General features: G+C 44.7%; 1 protein-coding gene across 1 annotated transcript in view; it reads left to right on the forward strand.

The window, feature by feature from the left end:
- The window catches only part of LOC311118547 (angiopoietin-1 receptor-like), a gene marked incomplete at both ends in the record, with an annotated part of 52,144 nt that overhangs the window by 6,059 nt on the left and 21,344 nt on the right, over positions 1–24,741 (forward strand). Inside the window, 6 exons of the mRNA XM_084193338.1 lie at positions 5,600–5,740; positions 6,028–6,207; positions 7,005–7,115; positions 14,398–14,550; positions 15,238–15,369; positions 18,168–18,305. Coding sequence (XP_084049464.1) covers positions 5,600–5,740; positions 6,028–6,207; positions 7,005–7,115; positions 14,398–14,550; positions 15,238–15,369; positions 18,168–18,305 — 855 coding nt within the window. The remainder of the gene's footprint in view (positions 1–5,599; positions 5,741–6,027; positions 6,208–7,004; positions 7,116–14,397; positions 14,551–15,237; positions 15,370–18,167; positions 18,306–24,741) is intronic.

Genomic DNA, 24,741 nt, shown 5'->3' on the forward strand with positions numbered 1-24,741 from the left:
CTATCTACTAGTATCTTCCTGTCTATCTACTAGTATCTTCTTGTCTACCTACTAGTATCTTCCTGTCTACCTACTAGTATCTTCCTGTCTACTAGTATATTCCTGTCTACCTACTAGTATCTTCCTGTCTATCTACTAGTATCTTCCTGTCTATCTACTAGTATCTTCCTGTCTACCTGCTAGTATCTTCCTGTCTACCTACTAGTATCTTCCTGTCTACCTACTAGTATCGTCCTGTCTACCTACTAGTATCTTCCTGTCTACCTACTAGTATCTTCCTGTCTACCTGCTAGTATCTTCCTGTCTACCTTCTAGTATCTTCCTGTCTACCTACTAGTATCTTCCTGTCTACCTACTAGTATCTTCCTGTCTATCTACTAGTATCTTCCTGTCTATCTACTAGTATCTTCCTGTCTACCTGCTAGTATCTTCCTGTCTACCTACTAGTATCTTCCTGTCTACCTACTAGTATCTTCCTGTCTACCTGCTAGTATCTTCCTGTCTACCTTCTAGTATCTTCCTGTCTACCTACTAGTATCTTCCTGTCTACCTACTAGTATCTTCCTGTCTATCTACTAGTATCTTCCTGTCTACCTACTAGTATCTTCCTGTCTACCTACTAGTATCTTCCTGTCTACTAGTATATTCCTGTCTACCTACTAGTATCTTCCTGTCTATCTACTAGTATCTTCCTGTCTATCTACTAGTATCTTCCTGTCTACCTACTAGTATCTTCCTGTCTACCTACTAGTATCTTCCTGTCTACCTACTAGTATCTTCCTGTCTACTAGTATATTCCTGTCTACCTACTAGTATCTTCCTGTCTATCTACTAGTATCTTCCTGTCTATCTACTAGTATCTTCCTGTCTACCTACTAGTATATTCCTGTCTACCTACTAGTATCTTCCTGTCTACCTACTAGTATCTTCCTGTCTACCTACTAGTATCTTCCTGTCTACCTACTAGTATCTTCCTGTCTACCTACTAGTATCTTCCTGTCTATCTACTAGTATCTTCCTGTCTACCTACTAGTATCTTCCTGTCTACCTACTAGTATCTTCCTGTCTACCTACTAGTATCTTCCTGTCTACCTACTAGTATCTTCCTGTCTATCTACTAGTATCTTCCTGTCTACCTACTAGTATCTTCCTGTCTACCTACTAGTATCTTCCTGTCTACCTACTAGTATCTTCCTGTCTACCTACTAGTATCTTCCTGTCTACCTACTAGTATCTTCCTGTCTATCTACTAGTATCTTCCTGTCTACCTACTAGTATCTTCCTGTCTACCTACTAGTATCTTCCTGTCTACCTACTAGTATCTTCCTGTCTACCTACTAGTATCTTCCTGTCTACCTACTAGTATCTTCCTGTCTACCTGCTAGTATCTTCCTGTCTACCTACTAGTATCTTCCTGTCTACCTACTAGTATCTTCCTGTCTACCTACTAGTATCTTCCTGTCTACCTGCTAGTATCTTCCTGTCTACCTTCTAGTATCTTCCTGTCTACCTACTAGTATCTTCCTGTCTACCTACTAGTATCTTCCTGTCTATCTACTAGTATCTTCCTGTCTATCTACTAGTATCTTCCTGTCTACTAATATCTTCCTGTCTACCTACTAGTATCTTCCTGTCTACCTGCTAGTATCTTCCTGTCTACCTACTAGTATCTTCCTGTCTACCTACTAGTATCTTCCTGTCTACCTGCTAGTATCTTCCTGTCTACCTTCTAGTATCTTCCTGTCTACCTACTAGTATCTTCCTGTCTACCTACTAGTATCTTCCTGTCTATTTACTAGTATCTTCCTGTCTACCTACTAGTATCTTCCTGTCTACCTACTAGTATCTTCCTGTCTACTAGTATATTCCTGTCTACCTACTAGTATCTTCCTGTCTATCTACTAGTATCTTCCTGTCTATCTACTAGTATCTTCCTGTCTACCTACTAGTATTTTCCTGTCTACCTACTAGTATCTTCCTGTCTACCTACTAGTATCTTCCTGTCTACTAGTATATTCCTGTCTACCTACTAGTATCTTCCTGTCTATCTACTAGTATCTTCCTGTCTATCTACTAGTATCTTCCTGTCTACCTACTAGTATCTTCCTGTCTACCTACTAGTATCTTCCTGTCTACCTACTAGTATCTTCCTGTCTACCTACTAGTATCTTCCTGTCTACCTACTAGTATCTTCCTGTCTACCTACTAGTATCTTCCTGTCTACCTACTAGTATCTTCCTGTCTATCTACTAGTATCTTCCTGTCTACCTACTAGTATCTTCCTGTCTACCTACTAGTATCTTCCTGTCTACCTACTAGTATCTTCCTGTCTACCTACTAGTATCTTCCTGTCTACCTACTAGTATCTTCCTGTCTATCTACTAGTATCTTCCTGTCTACCTACTAGTATCTTCCTGTCTACCTACTAGTATCTTCCTGTCTACCTACTAGTATCTTCCTGTTTACCTACTAGTATCTTCCTGTCTACCTACTAGTATCTTCCTGTCTACCTACTAGTATCTTCCTGTTTACCTACTAGTATCTTCCTGTCAACCTACTAGTATCTTCCTGTCTACCTACTAGTATCTTCCTGTCTACCTACTAGTATCTTCCTGTCTACCTGCTAGTATCTTCCTGTCTACCTACTAGTATCTTCCTGTCTACCTACTAGTATCTTCCTGTCTACCTACTAGTATCTTCCTGTCTACCTACTAGTATCTTCCTGTCTACCTACTAGTATCTTCCTGTCTACCTACTAGTATCTTCCTGTCTATCTACTAGTATCTTCCTGTCTACCTACTAGTATCTTCCTGTCTACCTACTAGTATCTTCCTGTCTACCTACTAGTATCTTCCTGTCTACCTACTAGTATCTTCCTGTCTACCTGCTAGTATATTCCTGTCTACCTACTAGTATCTTCCTGTCTATCTACTAGTATCTTCCTGTCTATCTACTAGTATCTTCCTGTCTATCTACTAGTATCTTCCTGTCTACCTACTAGTATCTTCCTGTATACCTTCTAGTATCTTCCTGTATACCTACTACATGTATAAGTCCTTATTTGCGTACTAGACACTAGATTCTGTGTTGATTCATGAGAATTGGCTTCTCTTTCTGTCTGAATCAGATCCATTACACTACACTGTTCCATTGGTTGTCAGATCAATTCGCCCAGCCATAACATGTGTACAACAACCATAAAGTGTATCGGCATGGTCACAGATCTGTTTATGCTGTCTCGGATTATACCATAAAGTAAAACGCCTGGTCCCAGATCTGTTTATGCTGTCTAGCCAGCTCCTCTGGTCATTACCTAGCCTGGTCCCACATCTGTTTAATCAGACACGGTCTTTGTAAATGTTACATGATTCTCTGCCTGTGGATTAATAACACACACACACTAGCATCAAATTAAATCAAATGTATTTATAAAGCCCTTTTTACATCAGCAGATGTCACAAAGTGCTTATACAGAAACTCCCTGGAAAGGCAGGAACCTAGGAAGAAACCTAGAGAGGGACAAGGCTCTGAGGGGTGGCCAGTCCACATCTGGCTATGCCAGGTGGTGATACCATGTGTTGCACTGATACCAACGTCCTCAATATCATGTAGATACTTTATGTATATAATGTCTCAAAATTACAATTAATGTGATATCTGATAATACCCCTACTGCTGCAAATAAGCATCTGGAATTTATTTCCAGTTTGTCTTTTGTGTCCAATATCTAATATTTATCTGTTCAAATTCTAATACTTACAGTACCAGTCAAAAGTTTGGACACACCTACTCATTACAGGGTTTTTCTTTATTTTTACTATTTTTTACTGTGTAGAATAATAGTGAAGACATCAAAACTATGAAATAACACATATGGAATCATGTAGTAACCAAAACAGTGTTAAACAAATCAAAATAGATTTTATATTTGAGATTCTTAAAATAGCCACCCTTTTGCCTTGATGACAGCTTTGCACACCCTTGGTGTTCTCTCAACCAGCATCACCTGGAATGCTTTTCCAACAGTCTTGACGGAGTTCCCACATATGCTGAGCACTTGTTGGCAGCTTTTCCTTCACTCTGCCGTCCGACTCATCCCAAACCATCTCATTTGGGTTGAGGTCGGGGGATCTGTCGTAGCCGGCCGCGACCGGGAGACCCATGGGGCGGCGCACAATTGGCCCAGGGTAGGGGAGAGAATGGCCGGCAGGGATGTAGCTCAGTTTGTAGAGCATGGCGTTTGCAACGCCAGGGTTGTGGGTTCGATTCCCAAGGGGGGTATGAAAAAAATCAAAAATAAATATGTATGCACTCACTAACTGTAAGTCGCTCTGGATAAGAGCGTCTGCTAAATGACTAAAATGTAAATGTAAAATGTAATTGTGGAGGCCAAGTCATCTGATGCAGCACTCCATCACTCTCCTTCTTGGTCAAATAGCCCTCACACAGCCTGGAGGTGTGTTGAGTCATTGTCCTGTTTGAAAAACAAATGATAGTCCCACTAAGCCCAAACCAGATGGGATGGCATATCGCTGCAGAATGCTGTGGTAGCCATGCTGATTAAGTAAAAAAAAAAATATCACAGACAGTGTCACCAGAAAAGCACCCCCACACCATAACACCTCCTCCTCCATGCTTTACGGTGGGAAATACACATGCGGAGATCATCCGTTCACCCACACCACGTCTCACAAAGACACGGCGGTTGGAACCAAAAATCTCCAATTTGGACTCCAGACCAAAGGACACATTTCCACCGGTCTAATGTCCATTGCTCGTGTTTTTTTAGGCCCAAGCAAGTCTCTTCTTCTTATTGGTGTCCTTTAGTAGTGGTTTCTTTGCAGCAATTTAACCATGAAGGCTTGATTCACGCAGTCTCCTCTGAACAGTTGATGTTGAGATGTGTCTGTTACTTGAACTCTGTGAAGCATTTATTTGGGCTGCAATTTCTGAGGCTGGTAACTCTAAGGAACTTATCCTCTGCAGCAGTGGTAACTCTGGGTCTTCCTTTCCTGTGGCGGTCCTCATTAGAGCCAGTTTCATCATAGCGCTTGATGGTTTTTGCGACTGCACTTGAAGAAACTTTCAAAGTTCTTGAAATGTTCCGTATTGACTGACCTTCATGTCTTAAAGTAATGATGGACTGTTGTTTCTCTTTGCTTATTTGAGCTGTTCTTGCCATAAAATGGACTTGGTCTTTTACCAAATAGGTATATCTTCTGTATACCCCCCCCTACCTTGTCACAACACAACTGATTGGCTCAAACGCATTAAGAAGGAAAGAAATTCCACAAATTAACTTTTAAGAAGGCACATGTATCTGTTCAATATCTAATACTTATCTGTCCCCCTCCCCCCCCCCGTCCCCCCCTTGCATTGTGTGTGTGTGTATACTTGTCTGTCTGTCTGTCTGTCTGTCTGTCTGTCTGTCTGTCTGTCTGTCTGTCTGTCTGTCTGTCTGTCTGTCTGCCTGCCTGCCTGCCTGCCTGCCTGCTTGCCTGCCTGCCTGCCTGCCTGCCTGCCTGCCTGCCTGCCTGCCTGCCTGCCTGCCTGCCTGCCTGTCTGTCTGTCTGTCTGTCTGTCTGCCTGTCTGTCCTAGGTGATGCCCTAGACATAGCAGACCTGACCTTGGTGAACCCTGACCCCATGGTGACATCATCAGACTCCTCCCTCCACTGTGTCAGTAGTGACTGGACCTCCCGGCAGGACAGTGATGCCTCCAGCTTCAGCAGTACCCTGGGTATGGAATGGGACTTTCACACAAGATGAACACATTACGTTTGCAATTCTAACACATTCCATGGCATGTGAAATGTCTTGAAAACCTGTTTCCAATACATTTTAATTTATTTAGGAATTAAGAAATGCGCTACAAACTAGCTTTTCAGGTAAACTTGTGAAAGCAAACAGCAAAGACAAGGTAGAATGCATTTTTAACATGTTAAAATTCATTTTGCGTTACAATAAAGTCATTATTGTGTAATACTTGTATTTCCAACTGGTTTTTAACATGTACATTTCCGTTAGGTATGGGCCGTGACTTCCCCCTGACCCACCCCCAGAGCCTGCCTGTCAGCCCCGATACAGCCTACCACCATGCCTCCAAGATGGAGTGGAAGACTCGCAGTGATGTCTTTGGGGAGTTCTACTGCAGGGCAAAAAATAGTGATACAAATCAGATTTACACATTTAAGATGCTAAATGAAGGTAATAACGCATTGATATTGTGTTCTAACCTGTACAGGTCTGTTTTATTGTTTTGAGGCTTTCCTATCTTTGTGGTGAACGGTTGTGGCTATGAGGCCACACAGGGTGCACACTGCTTTCATTGCAAGATGTTCCTAAATGAAACACTTAACAACCGATTGATAATGAGGATACATACTGTTATTCTGACTCCCTATTGAAACACTAACCCACCACTGAGAGTCAAGTTATCTACCCACCACTGAGAGTCAAGTTATCTACCCACCACTGAGAGTCAAGTTATCTACCCACCACTGAGAGTAAAGTTATCTACCCACCACTGAGAGTCAAGTTATCTACCCACCACTGAGAGTCAAGTTATCTACCCACCACTGAGAGTCAAGTTATCTACCCACCACTGAGAGTCAAGTTATCTACCCACCACTGAGAGTCAAGTTATCTACCCACCACTGAGAGTCAAGTTATCTACCCACCACTGAGAGTCAAGTTATCTACCCACCACTGAGAGTCAAGTTATCTACCCACCACTGAGAGTCAAGTTATCTACCCACCACTGAGAGTCAAGTTATCTACCCACCACTGAGAGTCAAGTTATCTACCCACCACTGAGAGTCAAGTTGTCTACCCACCACTGAGAGTAAAGTTATCTACCCACCACTGAGAGTCAAGTTATCTACCCACCACTGAGAGTCAAGTTGTCTACCCACCACTGAGAGTAAAGTTGTCTACCCACCACTGAGAGTCAAGTTATCTACCCACCACTAAGAGTAAAGTTGTGTTTGTGTTTGCCTCCCCAGCTGTGTTTCTACCAAAGTCCCTAACCATCACAGTCAGTATAGGAGAAGATGTCAACATCTGTTTCACTCGCAGGAAAGTATTCGCAGAGGACGCAGTCATCTATAAGAATGGTAAACCTTACAGTATGTAAATAGTTATATCGTTATGTTGCTTGTTTGTTTGTTTGTTTGTATAAAAGTGTATTTTATTTTTGTATTGTCATGGTTGCTGATATCTCTCTGTGACGTGATCCTCCAATATTCACTAACCAGTCATTTTGTTATGTACACCCATCTAGTACTGGGTCAAGGCCCCCTTTGCCCCCTTTGCCTCCAGAACAGCATGAATTCTTCGGGTCATGGATTCTACAAGGCGTCAGAAACGTTCCACAGGGATGTTGGTCCATGCTGACGCCATGGCGTCACGTAGTTGCTGCAGATTGGACGGCGGTACATTCATGCTGCCAACAGCCCGTTCCATCTCATCCCAAAGATACTCTATTGGGTTTGGTCAGCGACAATGTTCAGATACGCTGTGGCGTCAATCGTTGCTCAATTGGTATCAAGGGACCTAACGTGTGCCAGGAAAACATTCCCCACACCAGCACACCACCGCCACCAGCCTGTACCGTTGACACCAGGCAGGATGGCGCCATGGACTCGTGCTGCTTACACCAAACCATGACTCTGCCATCAGCATGACGCAACAGGAACCGGGATTAATCGGACCTGGCAATGTTTTTCCACTCCTCAGTTGTCCAGTGTTGGTGATGGCGTGCCCACTGGAGCCACTTCTTCTTGTTTTTAGCTGATAGGAGTGGAACCCGGTGTGGTCGTCTTCTGCAATAGCCCGTCCGTGACAAGGACCAACGAGTTGTGCGTTCCAAGATGCCGTTCTGCACACCACTGTTGTACTGCGCCGTTATTTGTATGTTTGTGGCTCGCCTGTTAGCTTGCACGATTCTTGCCATTCTCCTTGGACCTCTCATCAATGAGCTGTTTTCGCCCACAGGACTGCAGCTGACTGGATGTTTTTGGTATGTCGCAGCACCATTCTCGGTAAACCCTAAACCATGGATCGTGAACTAGATTCAGCCGCGGGACGATTTTTTTCTTGAGCAGATGGTCGGGGGACCGGAACATAATTACAAATAATTTGTAGACTGCAAATTGACTGCAAGAAGCCCAAACAGATGTAATATTTGACTAAAACATAATCATTTCAAACCTTGCTTACACATCTTTCTTTTACGCGTGGGAATACTTGGGAACAGATTTCCAAAATGAAAATCACTTGGAGCTGATTTCCTGCTGTTTTCACAGTATTTTATGTCCAACAATGAAAATGATAAATTATAAAAACATTTACAGTACCAGTCAAAAGTTTGGACACACCTCCTCATTCAAGGGTTTTTCTTTATTTTTACTATTTTCTACATTGTAGAGTATTAGTGAAGACATCAAAACCATGAAATAACACATATGGAATCATGTAGTAACCAGAAAAGTGTTAAACAAATCAAAATATATTTTAGATTTTAGATTCTTCAAAGTAGCCACCCTTTGCCTTGATGACAGATTTGCAAATTGTCCGGGTAGCCATTTGATGAGCTGTTCAGGAGTCTTATGGCTTGGGGGTAGAAGCTGTTAAGAAGCCTTTTGGACCTAGACTTGACGCTCCAGTACCGCTTGCTGTGCAGTAGCAGAGAGAACAGTCTATGACTTGGGTGACTGGAGTCTTTGACCATTTTTAGGGCCTTCCTCTGACACCACCTGGTATAGAGGTCCTGGATGGCAGGAAGCTTGGCCCCAGTGATGTACTGGGCCGTACCCTCTGTAGTGCCTTGCGGTCAAAGGCTGAGCAGTTGCCATACCAGGCGGTAATGCAACTCGACAGGATGCTCTGGATGGTGCAGCTGTAGAACTTTTTGAGGATCTGAGGATCATGCCAAATCTTTTCAGTCTCCTGAGGGGGAATAGGCTTTGTCGTGCCCTCTTCACGACTGTCTTGGTGTGTTTGGACCATGATAGGTTGTTGGTGATGTGGACACCAAGGAACTTGTGCAATATAGACTTGGTCTTTTACCAAATAGGGCTATCTTCTGTATATCAACCCTACCTTGTCACATAAAAAAAAAAAAAAAACACAACTGATTGGCTCAAACGCATTAAGAAGGAAAGAAATTCCACAAATTAACTTTTAACAAGGCACACCTGTTAATTGAAATCCATTCCAGGTGACTACCTCATGAAGCTGGTTGAGAGAATGCCAAGAGTGTGCAAAGCTGTCATCAAGGCAAAGGGTGGCTACTATAATAATAATTTCAAATATAAAATATATTTTGATTTCTTTAGCACTTTTTTGGTTACTACATGATTCAGTATGTGTTATTTCATAGTTTTGATGTCTTCACTATTATTCTACAATGTAGAAAAATAGTAAAAATTAAGAAAAACCCTGGAATGAGTAGGTCTGTCCAAACCTTTGACTGGTACTGTATATATCTTTACATTTTTTTGCTCTAAAAACTTGGGAGGCCAAATAAGGCTAGCAGGTCGCCAGTTGGGGTGAAAAGCCCAGGAGGGCGGCCGTTTCTGAGATACTGGATCCGGCGCAACTGGCACCGATGATCACACCACACTCAAAGCCGCTAAGGTCTCTCGTTTCCCCCGTTCTAACGTTCAATCGAACAGTGACTGAATGCCTCGATGCCTGTCTGCCTGCTTTAAATATAGCAAACCACGTCCACGTGACTCAAGGTCTGCAGGAGCGATCCATTTTCGTGAACGGCGTGGTGTACATAATAAACTAGCCACGTATATTGTATATTGTTTTCTGATAGGTTTTATTTTAATTTTTTTATGCCCATATTGTGTACATGCTATTCTTAACCTGACTACACCACATTGGAAGGCCCAAAAAATGGTCAAAGGCTCCAGTCACCCAAGTCAGAGACTGTTCTCTCTGCTACCGCACGGCAATCGGTACCGAAGCGCCAAGTCTAGGTCCAAAAGGCTTCTTAACAGCTTCTACCCCCCAAGCCATAAGACTGCTGAACAATTAATCAAATGGCCACCCAGACTACTTACATTGACCCCCGCACATTGACTCTGTACCGGTACCCCCTGTATATAGCCTCCCTACTGTTATTTCCCATTGACTCTGTACCGGTACCCCCTGTATATAGCCTCCCTACTGTTATTTCCCATTGACTCTGTACCGGTACCCCACTGTATATAGCCTCCCTACTGTTATTACACATTGACTCTGTACCGGTACCCCCTGTATATAGCCTCCCTACTGTTATTTCCCATTGACTCTGTACCGGTACCCCCTGTATATAGCCTCCCTACTGTTATTTCCCATTGACTCTGTACCGGTACCCCACTGTATATAGCCTCCCTACTGTTATTACACATTGACTCTGTCCCGGTACCCCCTGTATATAGCCTCCCTACTGTTATTACACATTGACTCTGTACCGGTACCCCCTGTATATAGCCTCCCTACTGTTATTTCCCATTGACTCTGTACCGGTACCCCACTGTATATAGCCTCCCTACTGTTATTTCCCATTGACTCTGTACCGGTACCCCCTGTATATAGCCTCCCTACTGTTATTTCACATTGACTCTGTACCGGTACCCCCTGTATATAGCCTCCCTACTGTTATTTCCCATTGACTCTGTACCGGTACCCCCCTGTATATAGCCTCCCTACTGTTATTACACATTGACTCTGTCCCGGTACCCCCTGTATATAGCCTCCCTACTGTTATTTCACATTGACTCTGTACCGGTACCCCCTGTATATAGCCTCCCTACTGTTATTTCCCATTGACTCTGTACCGGTACCCCCTGTATATAGCCTCTCTACTGTTATTACACATTGACTCTGTACCGGCACCCCCTGTATATAGCCTCGTTATTGTTATTTTAGTGTGTTACTTTTATTTTACTTTAGTTTATTTAGTAAATATTTTCTTAACTCTTTCTTAAAACTGCATTGCTGGTTAAGGGCTTGTAAGTAAGCATTTCACTGTAAGGTCTACACCTGTTGGGCTTGGACGTACCAAATGTCTCAGTGTAGAAGTGCTGATATAGGATCAGGTCTCCGTGTAATCTTATACGTTGTGATCTAAAATTCTAAAACTGATCCGTGATCAGCACTCCTACTCTGAGAGAGGCTTGATGCATATGGCCCCTGGTCAACAATATTTAGCCCCTCATGTTAACACTGATCTTCAGCATGTAGTTATTTATCTACCTTAAGCTGACTGACTGTAAGTCACTCTGGATAAGAGTGTCTGCTGAGGGATGGATCGAAATTTACTTAATGGTGGAAAATGGGGGGGAGGGTCATGCTTTTAACATTCCAGTCCAGGGGAGGGTTTAGTATTTTTTTTATAAATCTAGTCCAGGGGAGGGGAGGGTCATGTAATGTGTAATTGATGACATTTCAATATTTCTCAGTGTTTTATGATTTGTTGCTTTTTAGGCTATATATCAATGTCTGGCAGATGCTGCCCCTCATCTCTGATTCAATCAATCAATCAATCAATTTTATTTTATATAGCCCTTCTTACATCAGCTAATATCTCGAAGTGCTGTACAGAAACCCAGCCTAAAACCCCAAACAGCTAGTAATGCAGGTGTAGAAGCACGGTGGCTAGGAAAAACTCCCTAGAAAGGCAAAACCTAGGAAGAAACCTAGAGAGGAACCAGGCTATGAGGGGTGGCCAGTCCTCTTCTGGCTGTGCCGGGTGGAGATTATAACAGAACCATGCCAAGATGTTCAAAAATGTTCATAAGTGACAAGCATGGTCAAGTAATAATCAGGAATAAATCTCAGTTGGCTTTTCATAGCCGATCATTAAGAGTTGAAAACAGCAGGTCTGGGACAGGTAGGGGTTCCATAACCGCAGGCAGAACAGTTGAAACTGGAATAGCAGCAAGGCCAGGCGGACTGGGGACAGCAAGGAGTCACCACGGCCGGTAGTCCCGGCGTATGGTCCTAGGGCTCAGGTCTCTCAGTTGGCTTTTCATAGCCGATCATTAAGAGTTGAAAACAGCAGGTCTGGGACAGGTAGGGGTTTCGTAGCCGCAGGCAGAACAGTTGAAACTGGAATAGCAGCAAGGCCAGGCGGACTGGGGACAGCAAGGTGTCATCATGCCCGGTAGTCCTGACGTATGGTCCTAGGGCTCAGGTTCTCAGAGAGAAAGAGAGAACGAGAGAATTAGAGAGAGCATACTTAAATTCACACAGGACACTGGATAAGACAGGAGAAGTACTCCAGGTATAACCAACTAACCCCAGCCCCCCGACACATAAACTACTGCAGCATAAATACTGGAGGCTGAGACAGGAGCGGTCCGGAGACACTGTGGCCCCATCCGAAGAAACCCCCGGACAGGGCCAAACAGGAAGGATATAACCCCACCCACTCCGCCAAAGCACAGCCCCCGCACCACTAGAGGGATATCCCCAACCACCAACTTACAATCCTGAGACAAGGCCGAGTATAGCCCACAGAGGTCTCCACCACAGCACAAACCAAGGGGGGGGCGCCAACCCAGACAGGAAGATCACGTCAGTAACTCAACCCACTCAAGTGACGCACCCCTCCCAGGGACGGCATGAAAGAGCACCAGCAAGCCAGTGACTCAGCCCCTGCAACAGGGTTAGAGGCAGAGAACCCCAGTGGAGAGGGGAACCGGCCCGGCAGAGACAGCAAGGGCTGTTCGTTGCTCCAGCCTTTCCGTTCACCTTCACACTCCTGGGCCAGACTACACTCAATCATATGACCTACTGAAGAGATAAGTCTTCAGTAAAGACTTAAAGGTTGAGACCGAGTCTGCGTCTCTCACATGGGTAGGCAGACTGTTCCATAAAAATGGAGATCTATAGGAGAAAGCCCTGCCTCCCGCTGTTTGCTTAGAAATTCTAGGGACAATTAGGAGGCCTGCGTCTTGTGACCGTAGCGTACGTATTGGTATGTACGGCAGGACCAACTCGGAAAGATAGGTAGGAGCAAGCCCATGTAACGCTTTATAGGTTAACAGTAAAACCTTGAAATCAGCCCTTGCCTTAACAGGAAGCCAGTGTAGGGAAGCTAGCACTGGAGTAATATGATCAAATTTCTTGGTTCTAGTCAGGATTCTAGCAGCCGTATTTAGCACTAACTGAAGTTTATTTAGTGCTTTATCCGGGTAGCCGGAAAATAGAGCATTGCAGTAGTCTAACCTAGAAGTAACAAATGCATGGATTAATTTTTCTGCATCATTTTTGGACAGAAAATTTCTGATTTTTGCAATGTTACGTAGATGGAAAAAAGCTGTCCTTGAAACAGTCTTGATATGTTCGTCAAAAGAGAGATCAGGGTCAAGAGTAACGCCTAGGTCCGCTGGGGGCGCGCAATAGGCTGTAGGCCACGAAGTGCATGCTGGGAGAAGCACAGAGCAAAGTTATATTTCTTAGATAGCTGCTGGGATGGTGTAAATAAAACTACCCTGACCCCCGGCCTGCTCTGCTCTCGCTGATCAAAACCTTTTGCCTAACTAACACTGTGCTGTGTAGGCCTACAGTGACAGTTCAGGAGGAGAGTCGAAGGCTTCTTTCAAATTTTTTTGTTGTTGATTAGGCCTAGTCCCCAAAATAGCCTACTGTAGGCCTATCTCTCTGTCCATTCTTAGCCTGTCATTTCGGTCATTTGTGTGGAATTAAAAAGATTCTACTAATATGTAAAATGACATAGAATTGCATGAAATGTTTATATAAGGCCATTTTTTCTCTGACCTGCAAATAAGATAATAGATTAATGCAATGCTTTTACTATAAAGGAGATCTTTCCACCCCTACTGTTGTCCACGGTGGTCTGCGAACCCACAACCTTCTGGCCCGCAGCCCTGTGCGCTGTCAACATCGTTGGTCTGCGAACCCACAACCTTATGGGCCGCAGCCCTGTGCGCTGTCAACATCGTTGGTCTGCGAACCCACAACCTTATGGGCCGCAGCCCTGTGCGCTGTCAACATCGTTGGTCTGCGAACCCACAACCTTATGGCCCGCAGCCCTGTGCGCTGTCAACATCGTTGCGTTGCCGTTTAATGATTACAGGAGGAAGAACCGTTTCTAAAACTGCATATCTAAGGCTCTGGTCTGTCCAGGAAGTGAAACGGTAGACATGTTCTCTGCTATCCACCTTGTTGTAATAATTATTTTGGGTACAGGGGAGGGTCACTTGTTTAGTTTTTTTCAAGCGTTCAGGGAGGGTTAAGGTCCAATATGTTTTGCTGAAGGGATCCGTTTTCATTTCCGAGAGGTCCGGTTTACTCCATGTAATTCTTATTATAAATAACGTTCACTCACCATGTAACCAAAGTGTGAATGTAATGTGAAACCTTTGTCTCTCTCAGGCTCCTTCATTCACTCAGTACCTAAGAATGAGATCCCAGACATCCTGGTGTACCCCGTCCAGGGAGTGGTGTCTTCAGACGCAGGACTCTACACAGCCAGGTCCATCGCTGGAGCCAAGTCCACGTCAGCCATCACCAGGCTCATCGTCAGAAGTTAGTACTTTTACACAATACTACCCAATACCACCAAATACTACTGTAATGCTACCCAATACCACCAAATACTACTGTAATACTACCCAATACCACCAAATACTACTGCAATACTACCCAACTCCACCAAATACTACTGTAATGCTACCCAATACCACCAAATACTACTGTAATACTACCCAATACCACCAAATACTACTGTAATACTACCCAACTCCACCAAATACTACTGTAATACTACCCAATACCACCAAATACTACTGTAATACTACCCAATACCACACCAAATACTACTGTAATACTACCCAATACCACCAAATACTACTGCAATACTACCCAATACTACCCATTACTACACCCTACTACAGCAGTACAACCCAATACCCTATAATACCCAATACTACAGAATACTACCCAATACTACTGCAGTTCTACATCTACACAATACTATTGTAGTACTATACAATGTTCCTTATTCTACCAAAACAACCCGTTTTTTGCTTTCGTCAGTTTTGTGTGAAACTTGTATCTGTTAGCTACACTGGAAATTCAATTGACCATTTAGAATTGACTCAAGCCAACTAAATGTAGTGTATCCATTGCAGCCCCAACACATTTCGGTCCAGGATTATTTTCCCTCAGCCCAGAGAATTCCTTTCTAACAAGTGCTCTATGTTTCAATCCCAGAATGCAAGGCTGGCCTGTGGGGTCCTAGCTGTCAACATAGCTGTCCTCGGTGCTCTAACGGAGGGGTCTGTCATGACGAGACGGGAGAATGCATCTGTCCACCCGGCTTCAAGGGACACACCTGTGAAACTGGTAAAAAGCCAATGAATGCTGACTATAAATGTCTTTGTAAAAAAACACATAATCTAATATCCTGGTAGGCCTACATCTCATATCTAATAGCCTGGTAGGCCTTCATCTCATATCTAATAGCCTGGTAGGCCTACATCTCATATCTAATATCCTGGTAGGCCTTCATCTCATATCTAATATCCTGGTAGGCCTTCATCTCATATCTAATAGACTGGTAGGCCTAAATCTCATATCTAATATCCTGGTAGGCCTTCATCTCATATCTAATAGCCTGGTAGGCCTACATCTCATATCTAATATCCTGGTAGGCCTTCATCTCATATCTAATAGCCTGGTAGGCCTACATCTCATATCTAATATCCTGGTAGGCCTTCATCTCATATCTAATATCCTGGTAGGCCTTCATCTCATATCTAATATCCTGGTAGGCCTACATCTCATATCTAATATCCTGGTAGGCCTTCATCTCATATCTAATATCCTGGTAGGCCTACATCTCATATCTAATATCCTGGTAGGCCTACATCTCATATCTAATATCCTGGTAGGCCTACATCTCATATCTAATATCCTGGTAGGCCTACATCTCATATCTAATATCCTGGTAGGCCTACATCTCATATCTAATATCCTGGTAGGCCTACATCTCATATCTAATATCCTGGTAGGCCTACATCTCATATCTAATATCCTGGTAGGCCTTCATCTCATATCTAATAGCCTGGTAGGCCTTCATCTCATATCTAATAGCCTGGTAGATGAAGGGGAGGAGACATGTTAAAGAAGGATTTTTAAGTCTTGAGACAATAGAGACATGGATTGTGTGCCATTCAGAGGAAGAATGGGCAAGACAAAACATTCAAGTGCCTTTGAACGGGGTATGGTAGTAGTTGCCAGGTGCACCGGTTTGTGTCAAGAACTGCAACGCTGCTGGGTTTTACACACTCAACAGTTTCGAGTGTGTTTCAAGAACGGTCCACCACCCAAAGGACATCCAGACAACTTGACTGTGGGAAGCATTGGAGGCAACATGGGCCAGCATCCCTGTGGAACGCTTTCGACACCTTGTAGATTCAAAAGGGGGGGGGGGGGGGGGGGGCAACTCTATTAGGAAGGTGTTCTTAATGTTTTGTACATTCTTATTTAACTTATATAAATTATATATATATATATTTATCATCATAGGCTTTTCTTTTCAATGTTAGAATTGTTTAATTGAAAACCTTTATTGCCCCGAAGGGAATGTGTTTTTAGATTATAGAATTATAGAATGTAGTCGAGTTATAGTGGAATGTGTTTTATTGTCTACTAAATGTGTTCTGGCTGATTATACTGCTGGGGTTTAATGCTGTAGTCTGCTACTAAATGTGTTCTGGCTGATTATACTGCTGGGGTTTAATGCTGTAGTCTGCTACTAAATGTGTTCTGGCTGATTATACTGTTCTGGGGTTTAATGCTGTAGTCTGCTACTAAATGTGTTCTGGCTGATTATACTGCTGGGGGTTAATGCTGTAGTCTGCTACTAAATGTGTTCTGGCTGATTATACTGCTGGGGTTTAATGCTGTAGTCTGCTACTAAATGTGTTCTGGCTGATTATACTGCTGGGGTTTAATGCTGTAGTCTGCTATCTGGCTCTTTGGAATGTTTCCTAATCACCATGGAATGTTGGTAGGGGACTTTAGAATTCTGGAATGCTCTGTAATTACACACTCATTTGCTTTACTATGCTGTGTGGCGAGGGCAGTGTGTGGCGAGGGCAGTGTTTGGAGAGGGCAGTGTGTGGAGAGGGCAGTGTGTGGCGAGGGCAGTGTGTGGAGAGGGCAGTGTGTGGAGAGGGCAGTGTGTGGCGAGGGCAGTGTGTGGCGAGGGCAGTGTGTGGCGAGGGCAGTGTGTGGAGAGGGCAGTGTGTGGAGAGGGCAGTGTGTGGAGAGGGCAGTGTGTGGCGAGGGCAGTGTGTGGAGAGGGCAGTGTGTGGAGAGGGCAGTGTGTGGCGAGGGCAGTGTGTGGAGAGGGCAGTGTGTGGAGAGGGCAGTGTGTGGAGAGGGCAGTGTGTGGAGAGGGCAGTGTGTGGAGAGGGCAGTGTGTGGAGAGGGCAGTGTGTGGCGAGGGCAGTGTGTGGAGAGGGCAGTGTGTGGAGAGGGCAGTGTGTGTGGCGAGGGCAGTGTGTGGAGAGGGCAGTGTGTGTGGCGAGGGCAGTGTGTGGAGAGGGCAGTGTGTGGCGAGGGCAGTGTGTGGCGAGGGCAGTGTGTGGAGAGGGCAGTGTGTGGCGAGGGCAGTGTGTGGCGAGGGCAGTGTGTGGCGAGGGCAGTGTTTGGCGAGGGCAGTGTGTGGCGAGGGCAGTGTGTGGCGAGGGCAGTGTGTGGCGAGGGCAGTGTGTGGCGAGGGCAGTGTGTGGCGAGGGCAGTGTGTGGCGAGGGCAGTGTGTGGCGAGGGCAGTGTGTGGAGAGGGCAGTGTGTGGAGAGGGCAGTGTGTGGAGAGGGCAGTGTGTGGCGAGGGCAGTGTGTGGAGAGGGCAGTGTGTGGAGAGGGCAGTGTGTGGCGAGGGCAGTGTGTGGCGAGGGCAGTGTGTGGTAATCAAATGACTGCGTCCCAAATGGAACCCTGTTCACTACTTTTGATCAGTATATATCACTAGATTTGATATAGTGCACTACTTTCGACCAGGGCCCATAGTAGTACATGCATTATATAGGGAATAGGGTTCCGTTTTGGAAGCACCCATGGTAGTCAAAGACCAATGTTTTCCAGTGTGTGGCGAGGACAGTGTGTTGTAATAAAATACTGATTTATTTTCCAGTGTGTGGCGAGGGTAAGTTTGGGAGGACGTGTAAGGAGTGGTGTAGAGACGGATACTGCAGGTCCATGGTGTTCTGTCAGAGAGATCCATACGGCTGCTCCTGTGGTGCCGGCTGGAAAGGATTCAACTGTAGTGAAGGTGAAGGGGGGAGGGGCTAATCTCTGTACTGATATACACTGATATGTTCATGAAGTTCTATGAAAATGGACAATACAGTTAGCCTGGTGGTCCCAGATCTGTTTTTGCTGAGTTGACAAGACAGTCGACAGAATTATTGTATCGTATTGTATCATATCGTATTGGATCGCATCGTATTGTATCATATTGTATCATATTGTATTGTATCGGGTACTCCCGAGTGGCGCAGTGGTCTAAGGCACTGCATCGCAGTGCTAACTGTGCCACTAGAGATCCTGGTTTGAATCCAGGCTCTGTCGCAGCCGGCCGCGACCGGGATACTCATGGGCGGCGCACAATGTCGTCCAGGGTAGAGGAGGGAATGGCCGGCAGGGATGTAGCTCAGTTGATAGAGCATGGCGTTTGCAACGCCAGGATTGTGGGTTCGATTCCCACGGGGGGCCAGTATAAAAAAAAAAAAAATTTCACTAACTGTAAGTCGCTCTGGATAAGAGCGTCTGCTAAATGACTAAAATGTAAATGTATCATATTGTATCGTATTGTATATTATTGTATCATATCATATGGTATGGTATTGAATTGTATTGTATTGTATTGTATCGTATTGTATCATATTGTATTGTATCGTATTGTATTGTATTGTATTGTATCGTATCGTATTGTATTGTATCATATGATATCGTATTGTATCATATTGTATCGTATTGTATATTATTGTATCATATCTTATTGTATTGTATCGTATTGTATCATATTGTATTGTAATGTATCATATTGTATCGTATCGTATTGTATCATATAGTCACTAGCCCATTCAAGCTTAACATCCTTGTCATTTATCGCCCTCCAGGTTCCCTTGGAGAGTTCATCAATGAGCTTGACGCCTTGATAAGTTCCTTTCCTGAGGATGGCTCACCCCTCACAGTTCTGGGTGACTTTAACCTCCCTATGTCTGCCTTTGACTCATTTCTCTCTGCCTCCTTCTTTCCACTCCTTTCCTCTTTTGACCTCACCCTCACACCGTCCCCCCCTACTCACAAGGCAGGCAATACGCTTGACCTCATCTTTACTAGATGCTGTTCTTCTACTAATCTCACTGCAACTCCCCTCCATGTCTCTGACCACTACTTCGTATCCTTTTCTCTCTCGCTCTCCTCCAACACTACTCACTCTGCCCCTACACAGATGGTAATGTGCTGTCGCAACCTTCGCTCTCTCTCTCCCGCTACTCTCTCCTCTTCCATCCTGTCATCTCTTCCCTCTGCTAAAGCCTTCTCCCTCCAATCTCCTGATTCTGCCTCCTCAACCCTCCTCTCCTCCCTCTCTGAATCTTTTGACTCTCTATGTCCCCTATCCTCCCGGCCGGCTCGGTCCTCCCCTCCTGCTCCGTGGCTTGACGATTCATTGCGAGCTCACAGAACAGGGCTCCGGACAGCCGAGCGGAAATGGAAGAAAACTAGACTCCCTGCAGACCTGGCATCTTTTCACTCCCTCCTCTCTACATTTTCTTCCTCTGTTTCCGCTGCTAAAGCCACTTTCTACCACTCTAAATGTAATGCCTCTGCCTCTAACCCTAGGAAGCTCTTTGCCACCTTCTCCTCCCTGTTGAATCCTCCTCCTCCCCCTCCCTCCTCCCTCTCTGTGGATGACTTCGTCAACCATTTTGAAAATAAGGTTGACGACATCCGATCCTCATTTATTAAGTCAAATGACACCGCTGGTCCTGCTCACACTGCCCTACCCTATGCTTTGACTTCTTTCTCCCCTCTCTCTCCAGATGAAATCTTGCGAATTGTGACGGCCGGCCGCCCAACAACCTGCCCGCTTGACCCTATCCCCTCCTCTCTTCTCCTGACCATTTCCGGAGACCTTCTCCCTAACCTCACCTCGCTCATCAATTCATCCTTGTCCGTTGGCTATGTCCCTTCCATCTTCAAGAAAGCGAGAGTTGCACCCCTCCTCAAAAAACCTACACTCGATCCCTCCGATGTCAACAACTACAGAACAGTATCCCTTCTTTCTTTTCTCTCCAAAACTCTTGAGCGTGCCGTCTATAGCCAACTCTCCTGCTATCTCTCTCAGAATTACCTTCTTGATCCAAACCAGTCAGGTTTCAAGACTGGTCATTCAACTGAGACTGCTCTTCTCTGTGTCACGGAGGCACTCCGCACTGCTAAAGCTAACTCTCTCTCCTCTGCTCTCATCCTTCTAGACCTATCTGCTGCCTTTGATACTGTGAACCATCAGATCCTCCTCTCCACCCTCTCCACCCTCTCCAAGTTGGGCATCTCCGGCGCGGCTCACTCTTGGATTGCGTCCTACCTGACAGGTCGCTCCTACCAGGTGGCGTGCTCTCACCACTGGTGTCCCCCAGGGCTCAGTTCTAGGCCCTCTCCTATTCTCTCTATACACCAAGTCACTTGGCTCTGTCATATCCTCACATGGTCTCTCCTATCATTGCTACGCAGACGACACACAATTAATCTTCTCCTTTCCCCCTTCTGATAACCAGGTGGTGAATCGCATCTCTGCATGTCTGGCAGACATATCAGTGTGGATGTCGGATCACCACCTCAAGCTGAACCTCGGCAAGACGGAGCTGCTCTTCCTCCTGGAGAAGGACTGCCCGCTCCATGATCTTGCCATCACAGTTGACAACTCCGTTGTGTCCTCCTCCCAGAGTGCAAAGAACCTTGGCGTGACCCTGGACAACACCCTACACTCAATCCCTCCGATGTCAACAACTACAGACCAGTATCCCTTCTTTCTTTTCTCTCCAAAACTCTTGAGCGTGCCGTCTATAGCCAACTCTCCTGCTATCTCTCTCAGAATGACCTTCTTGATCCAAACCAGTCAGGTTTCAAGACTGGTCATTCAACTGAGACTGCTCTTCTCTGTGTCACGGAGGCTCTCCGCACTGCTAAAGCTAACTCTCTCTCCTCTGCTCTCGTCCTTCTAGACCTATCTGCTGCCTTTGATACTGTGAACCATCAGATCCTCCTCTCCACCCTCTCCACCCTCTCCAAGTTGGGCATCTCCGGCGCGGCTCATTCTTGGATTGCGTCCTACCTGACAGGTCGCTTCTACCAGGTGGCGTGCTCTCACCACTGGTGTCCCCCAGGGCTCAGTTCTAGGCCCTCTCCTATTCTCTCTATACACCAAGTCACTTGGCTCTGTCATATCCTCACATGGTCTCTCCTATCATTGCTACGCAGACGACACACAACTCATCTTCTCCTTTCCCCCTTCTGATAACCAGGTGGTGAATCGCATCTCTGCATGTCTGGCAGACATATCAGTGTGGATGTCGGATCACCACCTCAAGCTGAACCTCGGCAAGACGGAGCTGCTCTTCCTCCTGGGGAAGGACTGCCCGCTCCATGATCTTGCCATCACAGTTGACAACTCCGTTGTGTCCTCCTCCCAGAGTGCGAAGAGCCTTGGCGTGACCCTGGACAACACCCTGTCGTTCTCCGCTAACATCAAAGCGGTGACCCGATCGTGTAGGTTCATGCTCTACAACATTCACAGAGTACGACCCTACCTTACACAGGAAGCGGCACTGGTCCTAATCCAGGCACTTGTCATCTCCCGTCTGGATTACTGCAACTCGCTGTTGGCTGGGCTCCCTGCCTGTGCCATTAAACCCCTACAACTCATCCAGAACGCTGCAGCCTGTCTGGTGTTCAACCTTCCCAAGTTCTCTCACGTCACCCCGCTCCTCCGCACACTCCACTGGCTTCCAGTTGAAGCTCGCATCTGCTACAAGACCATGGTGCTTGCCTACGGAGCTGTGAGGGGAACGGCACCTCCTTACCTTCAGGCTCTGATCAGTCCCTACACCCAAACGAGGGCATTGTGTTCTTCCACCTCTGGCCTGCTGGCTCCCCTACCTCTGCGGAAGCATAGTTCCCGCTCAGCCCAGTCAAAACTATTCGCTGCTCTGGCACCCCAATGGTGGAACAAGCTCCCTCACGACACCAGGACAGCGGAGTCACTCACCACCTTCTGGAGACACTTGAAACCCCAACTCTTTAAGGAATACCTGGGATAGGATAAAAGTAATCCTTCTACCCCCCCCCCTACCCCACCCCCCCCCAAAAAATAAAAAAAAAATAACAATAATAATAAGAAAAATACATTATAATTATAATATATATAAAAAATACAAAAATAAAAATATATATTTACAAAATATATATAAAATATATATATATATATATATATATATATATATAAAACAAATGAAAATTAAAAATATACTCAAAAATACAAAAATAGAAAAAAATATTTAAAAAAAATATAAAAAAATTGTAAAGTGGTTGTCCCACTGGCTATCATAAGGTGAATGCACCAATTTGTAAGTCGCTCTGGATAAGAGCGTCTGCTAAATGACGTAAATGTAATGTAAATGTATATTGTATAGTATCGTATTGTATCGTATGGTATTGTATTGTATTGTATTGTATTGTATTGTATCGTACTGTATTGTATTGTATTGTATTGTATTGTATTGTATTGTATTGCATCATATTATATTGTATCATATTGTATTGTATCGTATTGTATCATATTGTATCATATTATATTGTATCATATTGTATCGTATTGTATCATATTATATTGTATTGTATCGTATTGTATCATATTGTATTGTATTGTATCGTATTGTATTGTATCGTATTGTATCGTATTGTATTGTATCATATTGTATTGTATTGTATCGTATTGTATTGTATTGTATTGTATCATATTGTATTGTATTGTATCGTATCGTATCGTATTGTATTGTATCGTATTGTACTGTATCATATCGTATTGTATCGTATTGTATTGTATCATATCGTATTGTATCGTATTGTATTGTATCATATCGTATTGTATCGTATTGTATTGTATCATATTGTATTGTATCGTATTGTATTGTATTGTATCGTATTGTATTGTATCGTATTTTATCATATTGTATCATATTGTATCATATTGTATCATATTATATTGTATCATATTGTATTGTATCGTATTGTATTGTATCATATTGTATTGTATCGTATTGTATTGTATCGTATTGTATTGTATCGTATTGTATTGTATCATATTGTATTGTATTGTATCGTATCGTATTGTATTGTATTGTATCGTATTGTATTGTATCATATCGTATTGTATCGTATTGTATTGTATCGTATATCGTATTGTATCGTATTGTATTGTATCGTATTGTATTGTATCGTATTGTATCATATTGTATTGTATCGTATTGTATTGTATCATATCGTATTGTATCGTATTGTATTGTATTTTATACAACGGGTGGTTTGGGATTCCCATTGTTACAGCCTCTCCTGCCAGTGATATATGAGACAGGATGCACACGGCCACGTTCAGATAGAGTGGCATCGTTTACGTCGTTACCTAGCAACGCACTACCACTCCAATTATAACAACTACTAGTCTTAGCACCTCTAACTCGTCATGGATGATTTTAAAGTCACTTTTGATTTGTTTCATCCACTAAGATGGGGAAAATTCTCAGGAGTTTCTAAGCCACCGCAAGGACTGCTAAAGGAGACCGATATGGAATCAGCAGCTCCGCTGGACTGCGGGCCGGTCTAAACGGAGACCGATATGGAATCAGCAGCTCCGCTGGACTGCGGGCCGGTCTAAACGGAGACCGATATGGAATCAGCAGCTTCGCTGGACTGCGGGCCGGTCTAAACGGAGACCGATATGGAATCAGCAGCTCCGCTGGACTGCGGGCCGGTCTAAACGGAGACCGATATGGAATCAGCAGCTTCGCTGGACTGCGGGCCGGTCTAAACGGAGACCGATATGGAATCAGCAGCTCCGCTGGACTGCGGGCCGGTCTAAACGGAGACCGATATGGAATCAGCAGCTCCGCTGGACTGCGGGCCGGTCTAAACGGAGACCGATATGGAATCAGCAGCTCCGCTGGACTGCGGGCCGGTCTAAACGGAGACCGATATGGAATCAGCAGCTCCGCTGGACTGCGGGCCGGTCTAAACGGAGACCGATATGGAATCAGCAGCTCCGCTGGACTGCGGGCCGGTCTAAACGGAGACCGATATGGAATCAGCAGCTCCGCTGGACTGCAGGCGGGTCTAAACCGCCACTTAAATGAGCCCACTGAGCCGGTCTTGGTGCCTGATGAGAGATATTGAGTTCCTGAACTCAGACAATGTGTTTGCTGGTATCATAATACAGCTGAGAAGGGAGCGCAGGGACGGGAAAAACATGAGGAGATGGAGTAACATCCTAACAGCTGGGTGCGACAACAGTTGTTCCTGAGAAACGGCACCCAGCTGCGCTTGGGACCCCGGGATTGAATGTATCATAAATAAATAGCTGTCGATGCTGTGACCATCTGGCAAAATGTGTCATTGTGGTTTCTGATCTGCTGTATCAATGTCTTTGC

The sequence above is a fragment of the Coregonus lavaretus genome (assembly GCF_964263955.1).
Source record: "Coregonus lavaretus genome assembly, contig: HAP1_SCAFFOLD_236, whole genome shotgun sequence".
NCBI lineage: Eukaryota > Metazoa > Chordata > Actinopteri > Salmoniformes > Salmonidae > Coregonus > Coregonus lavaretus.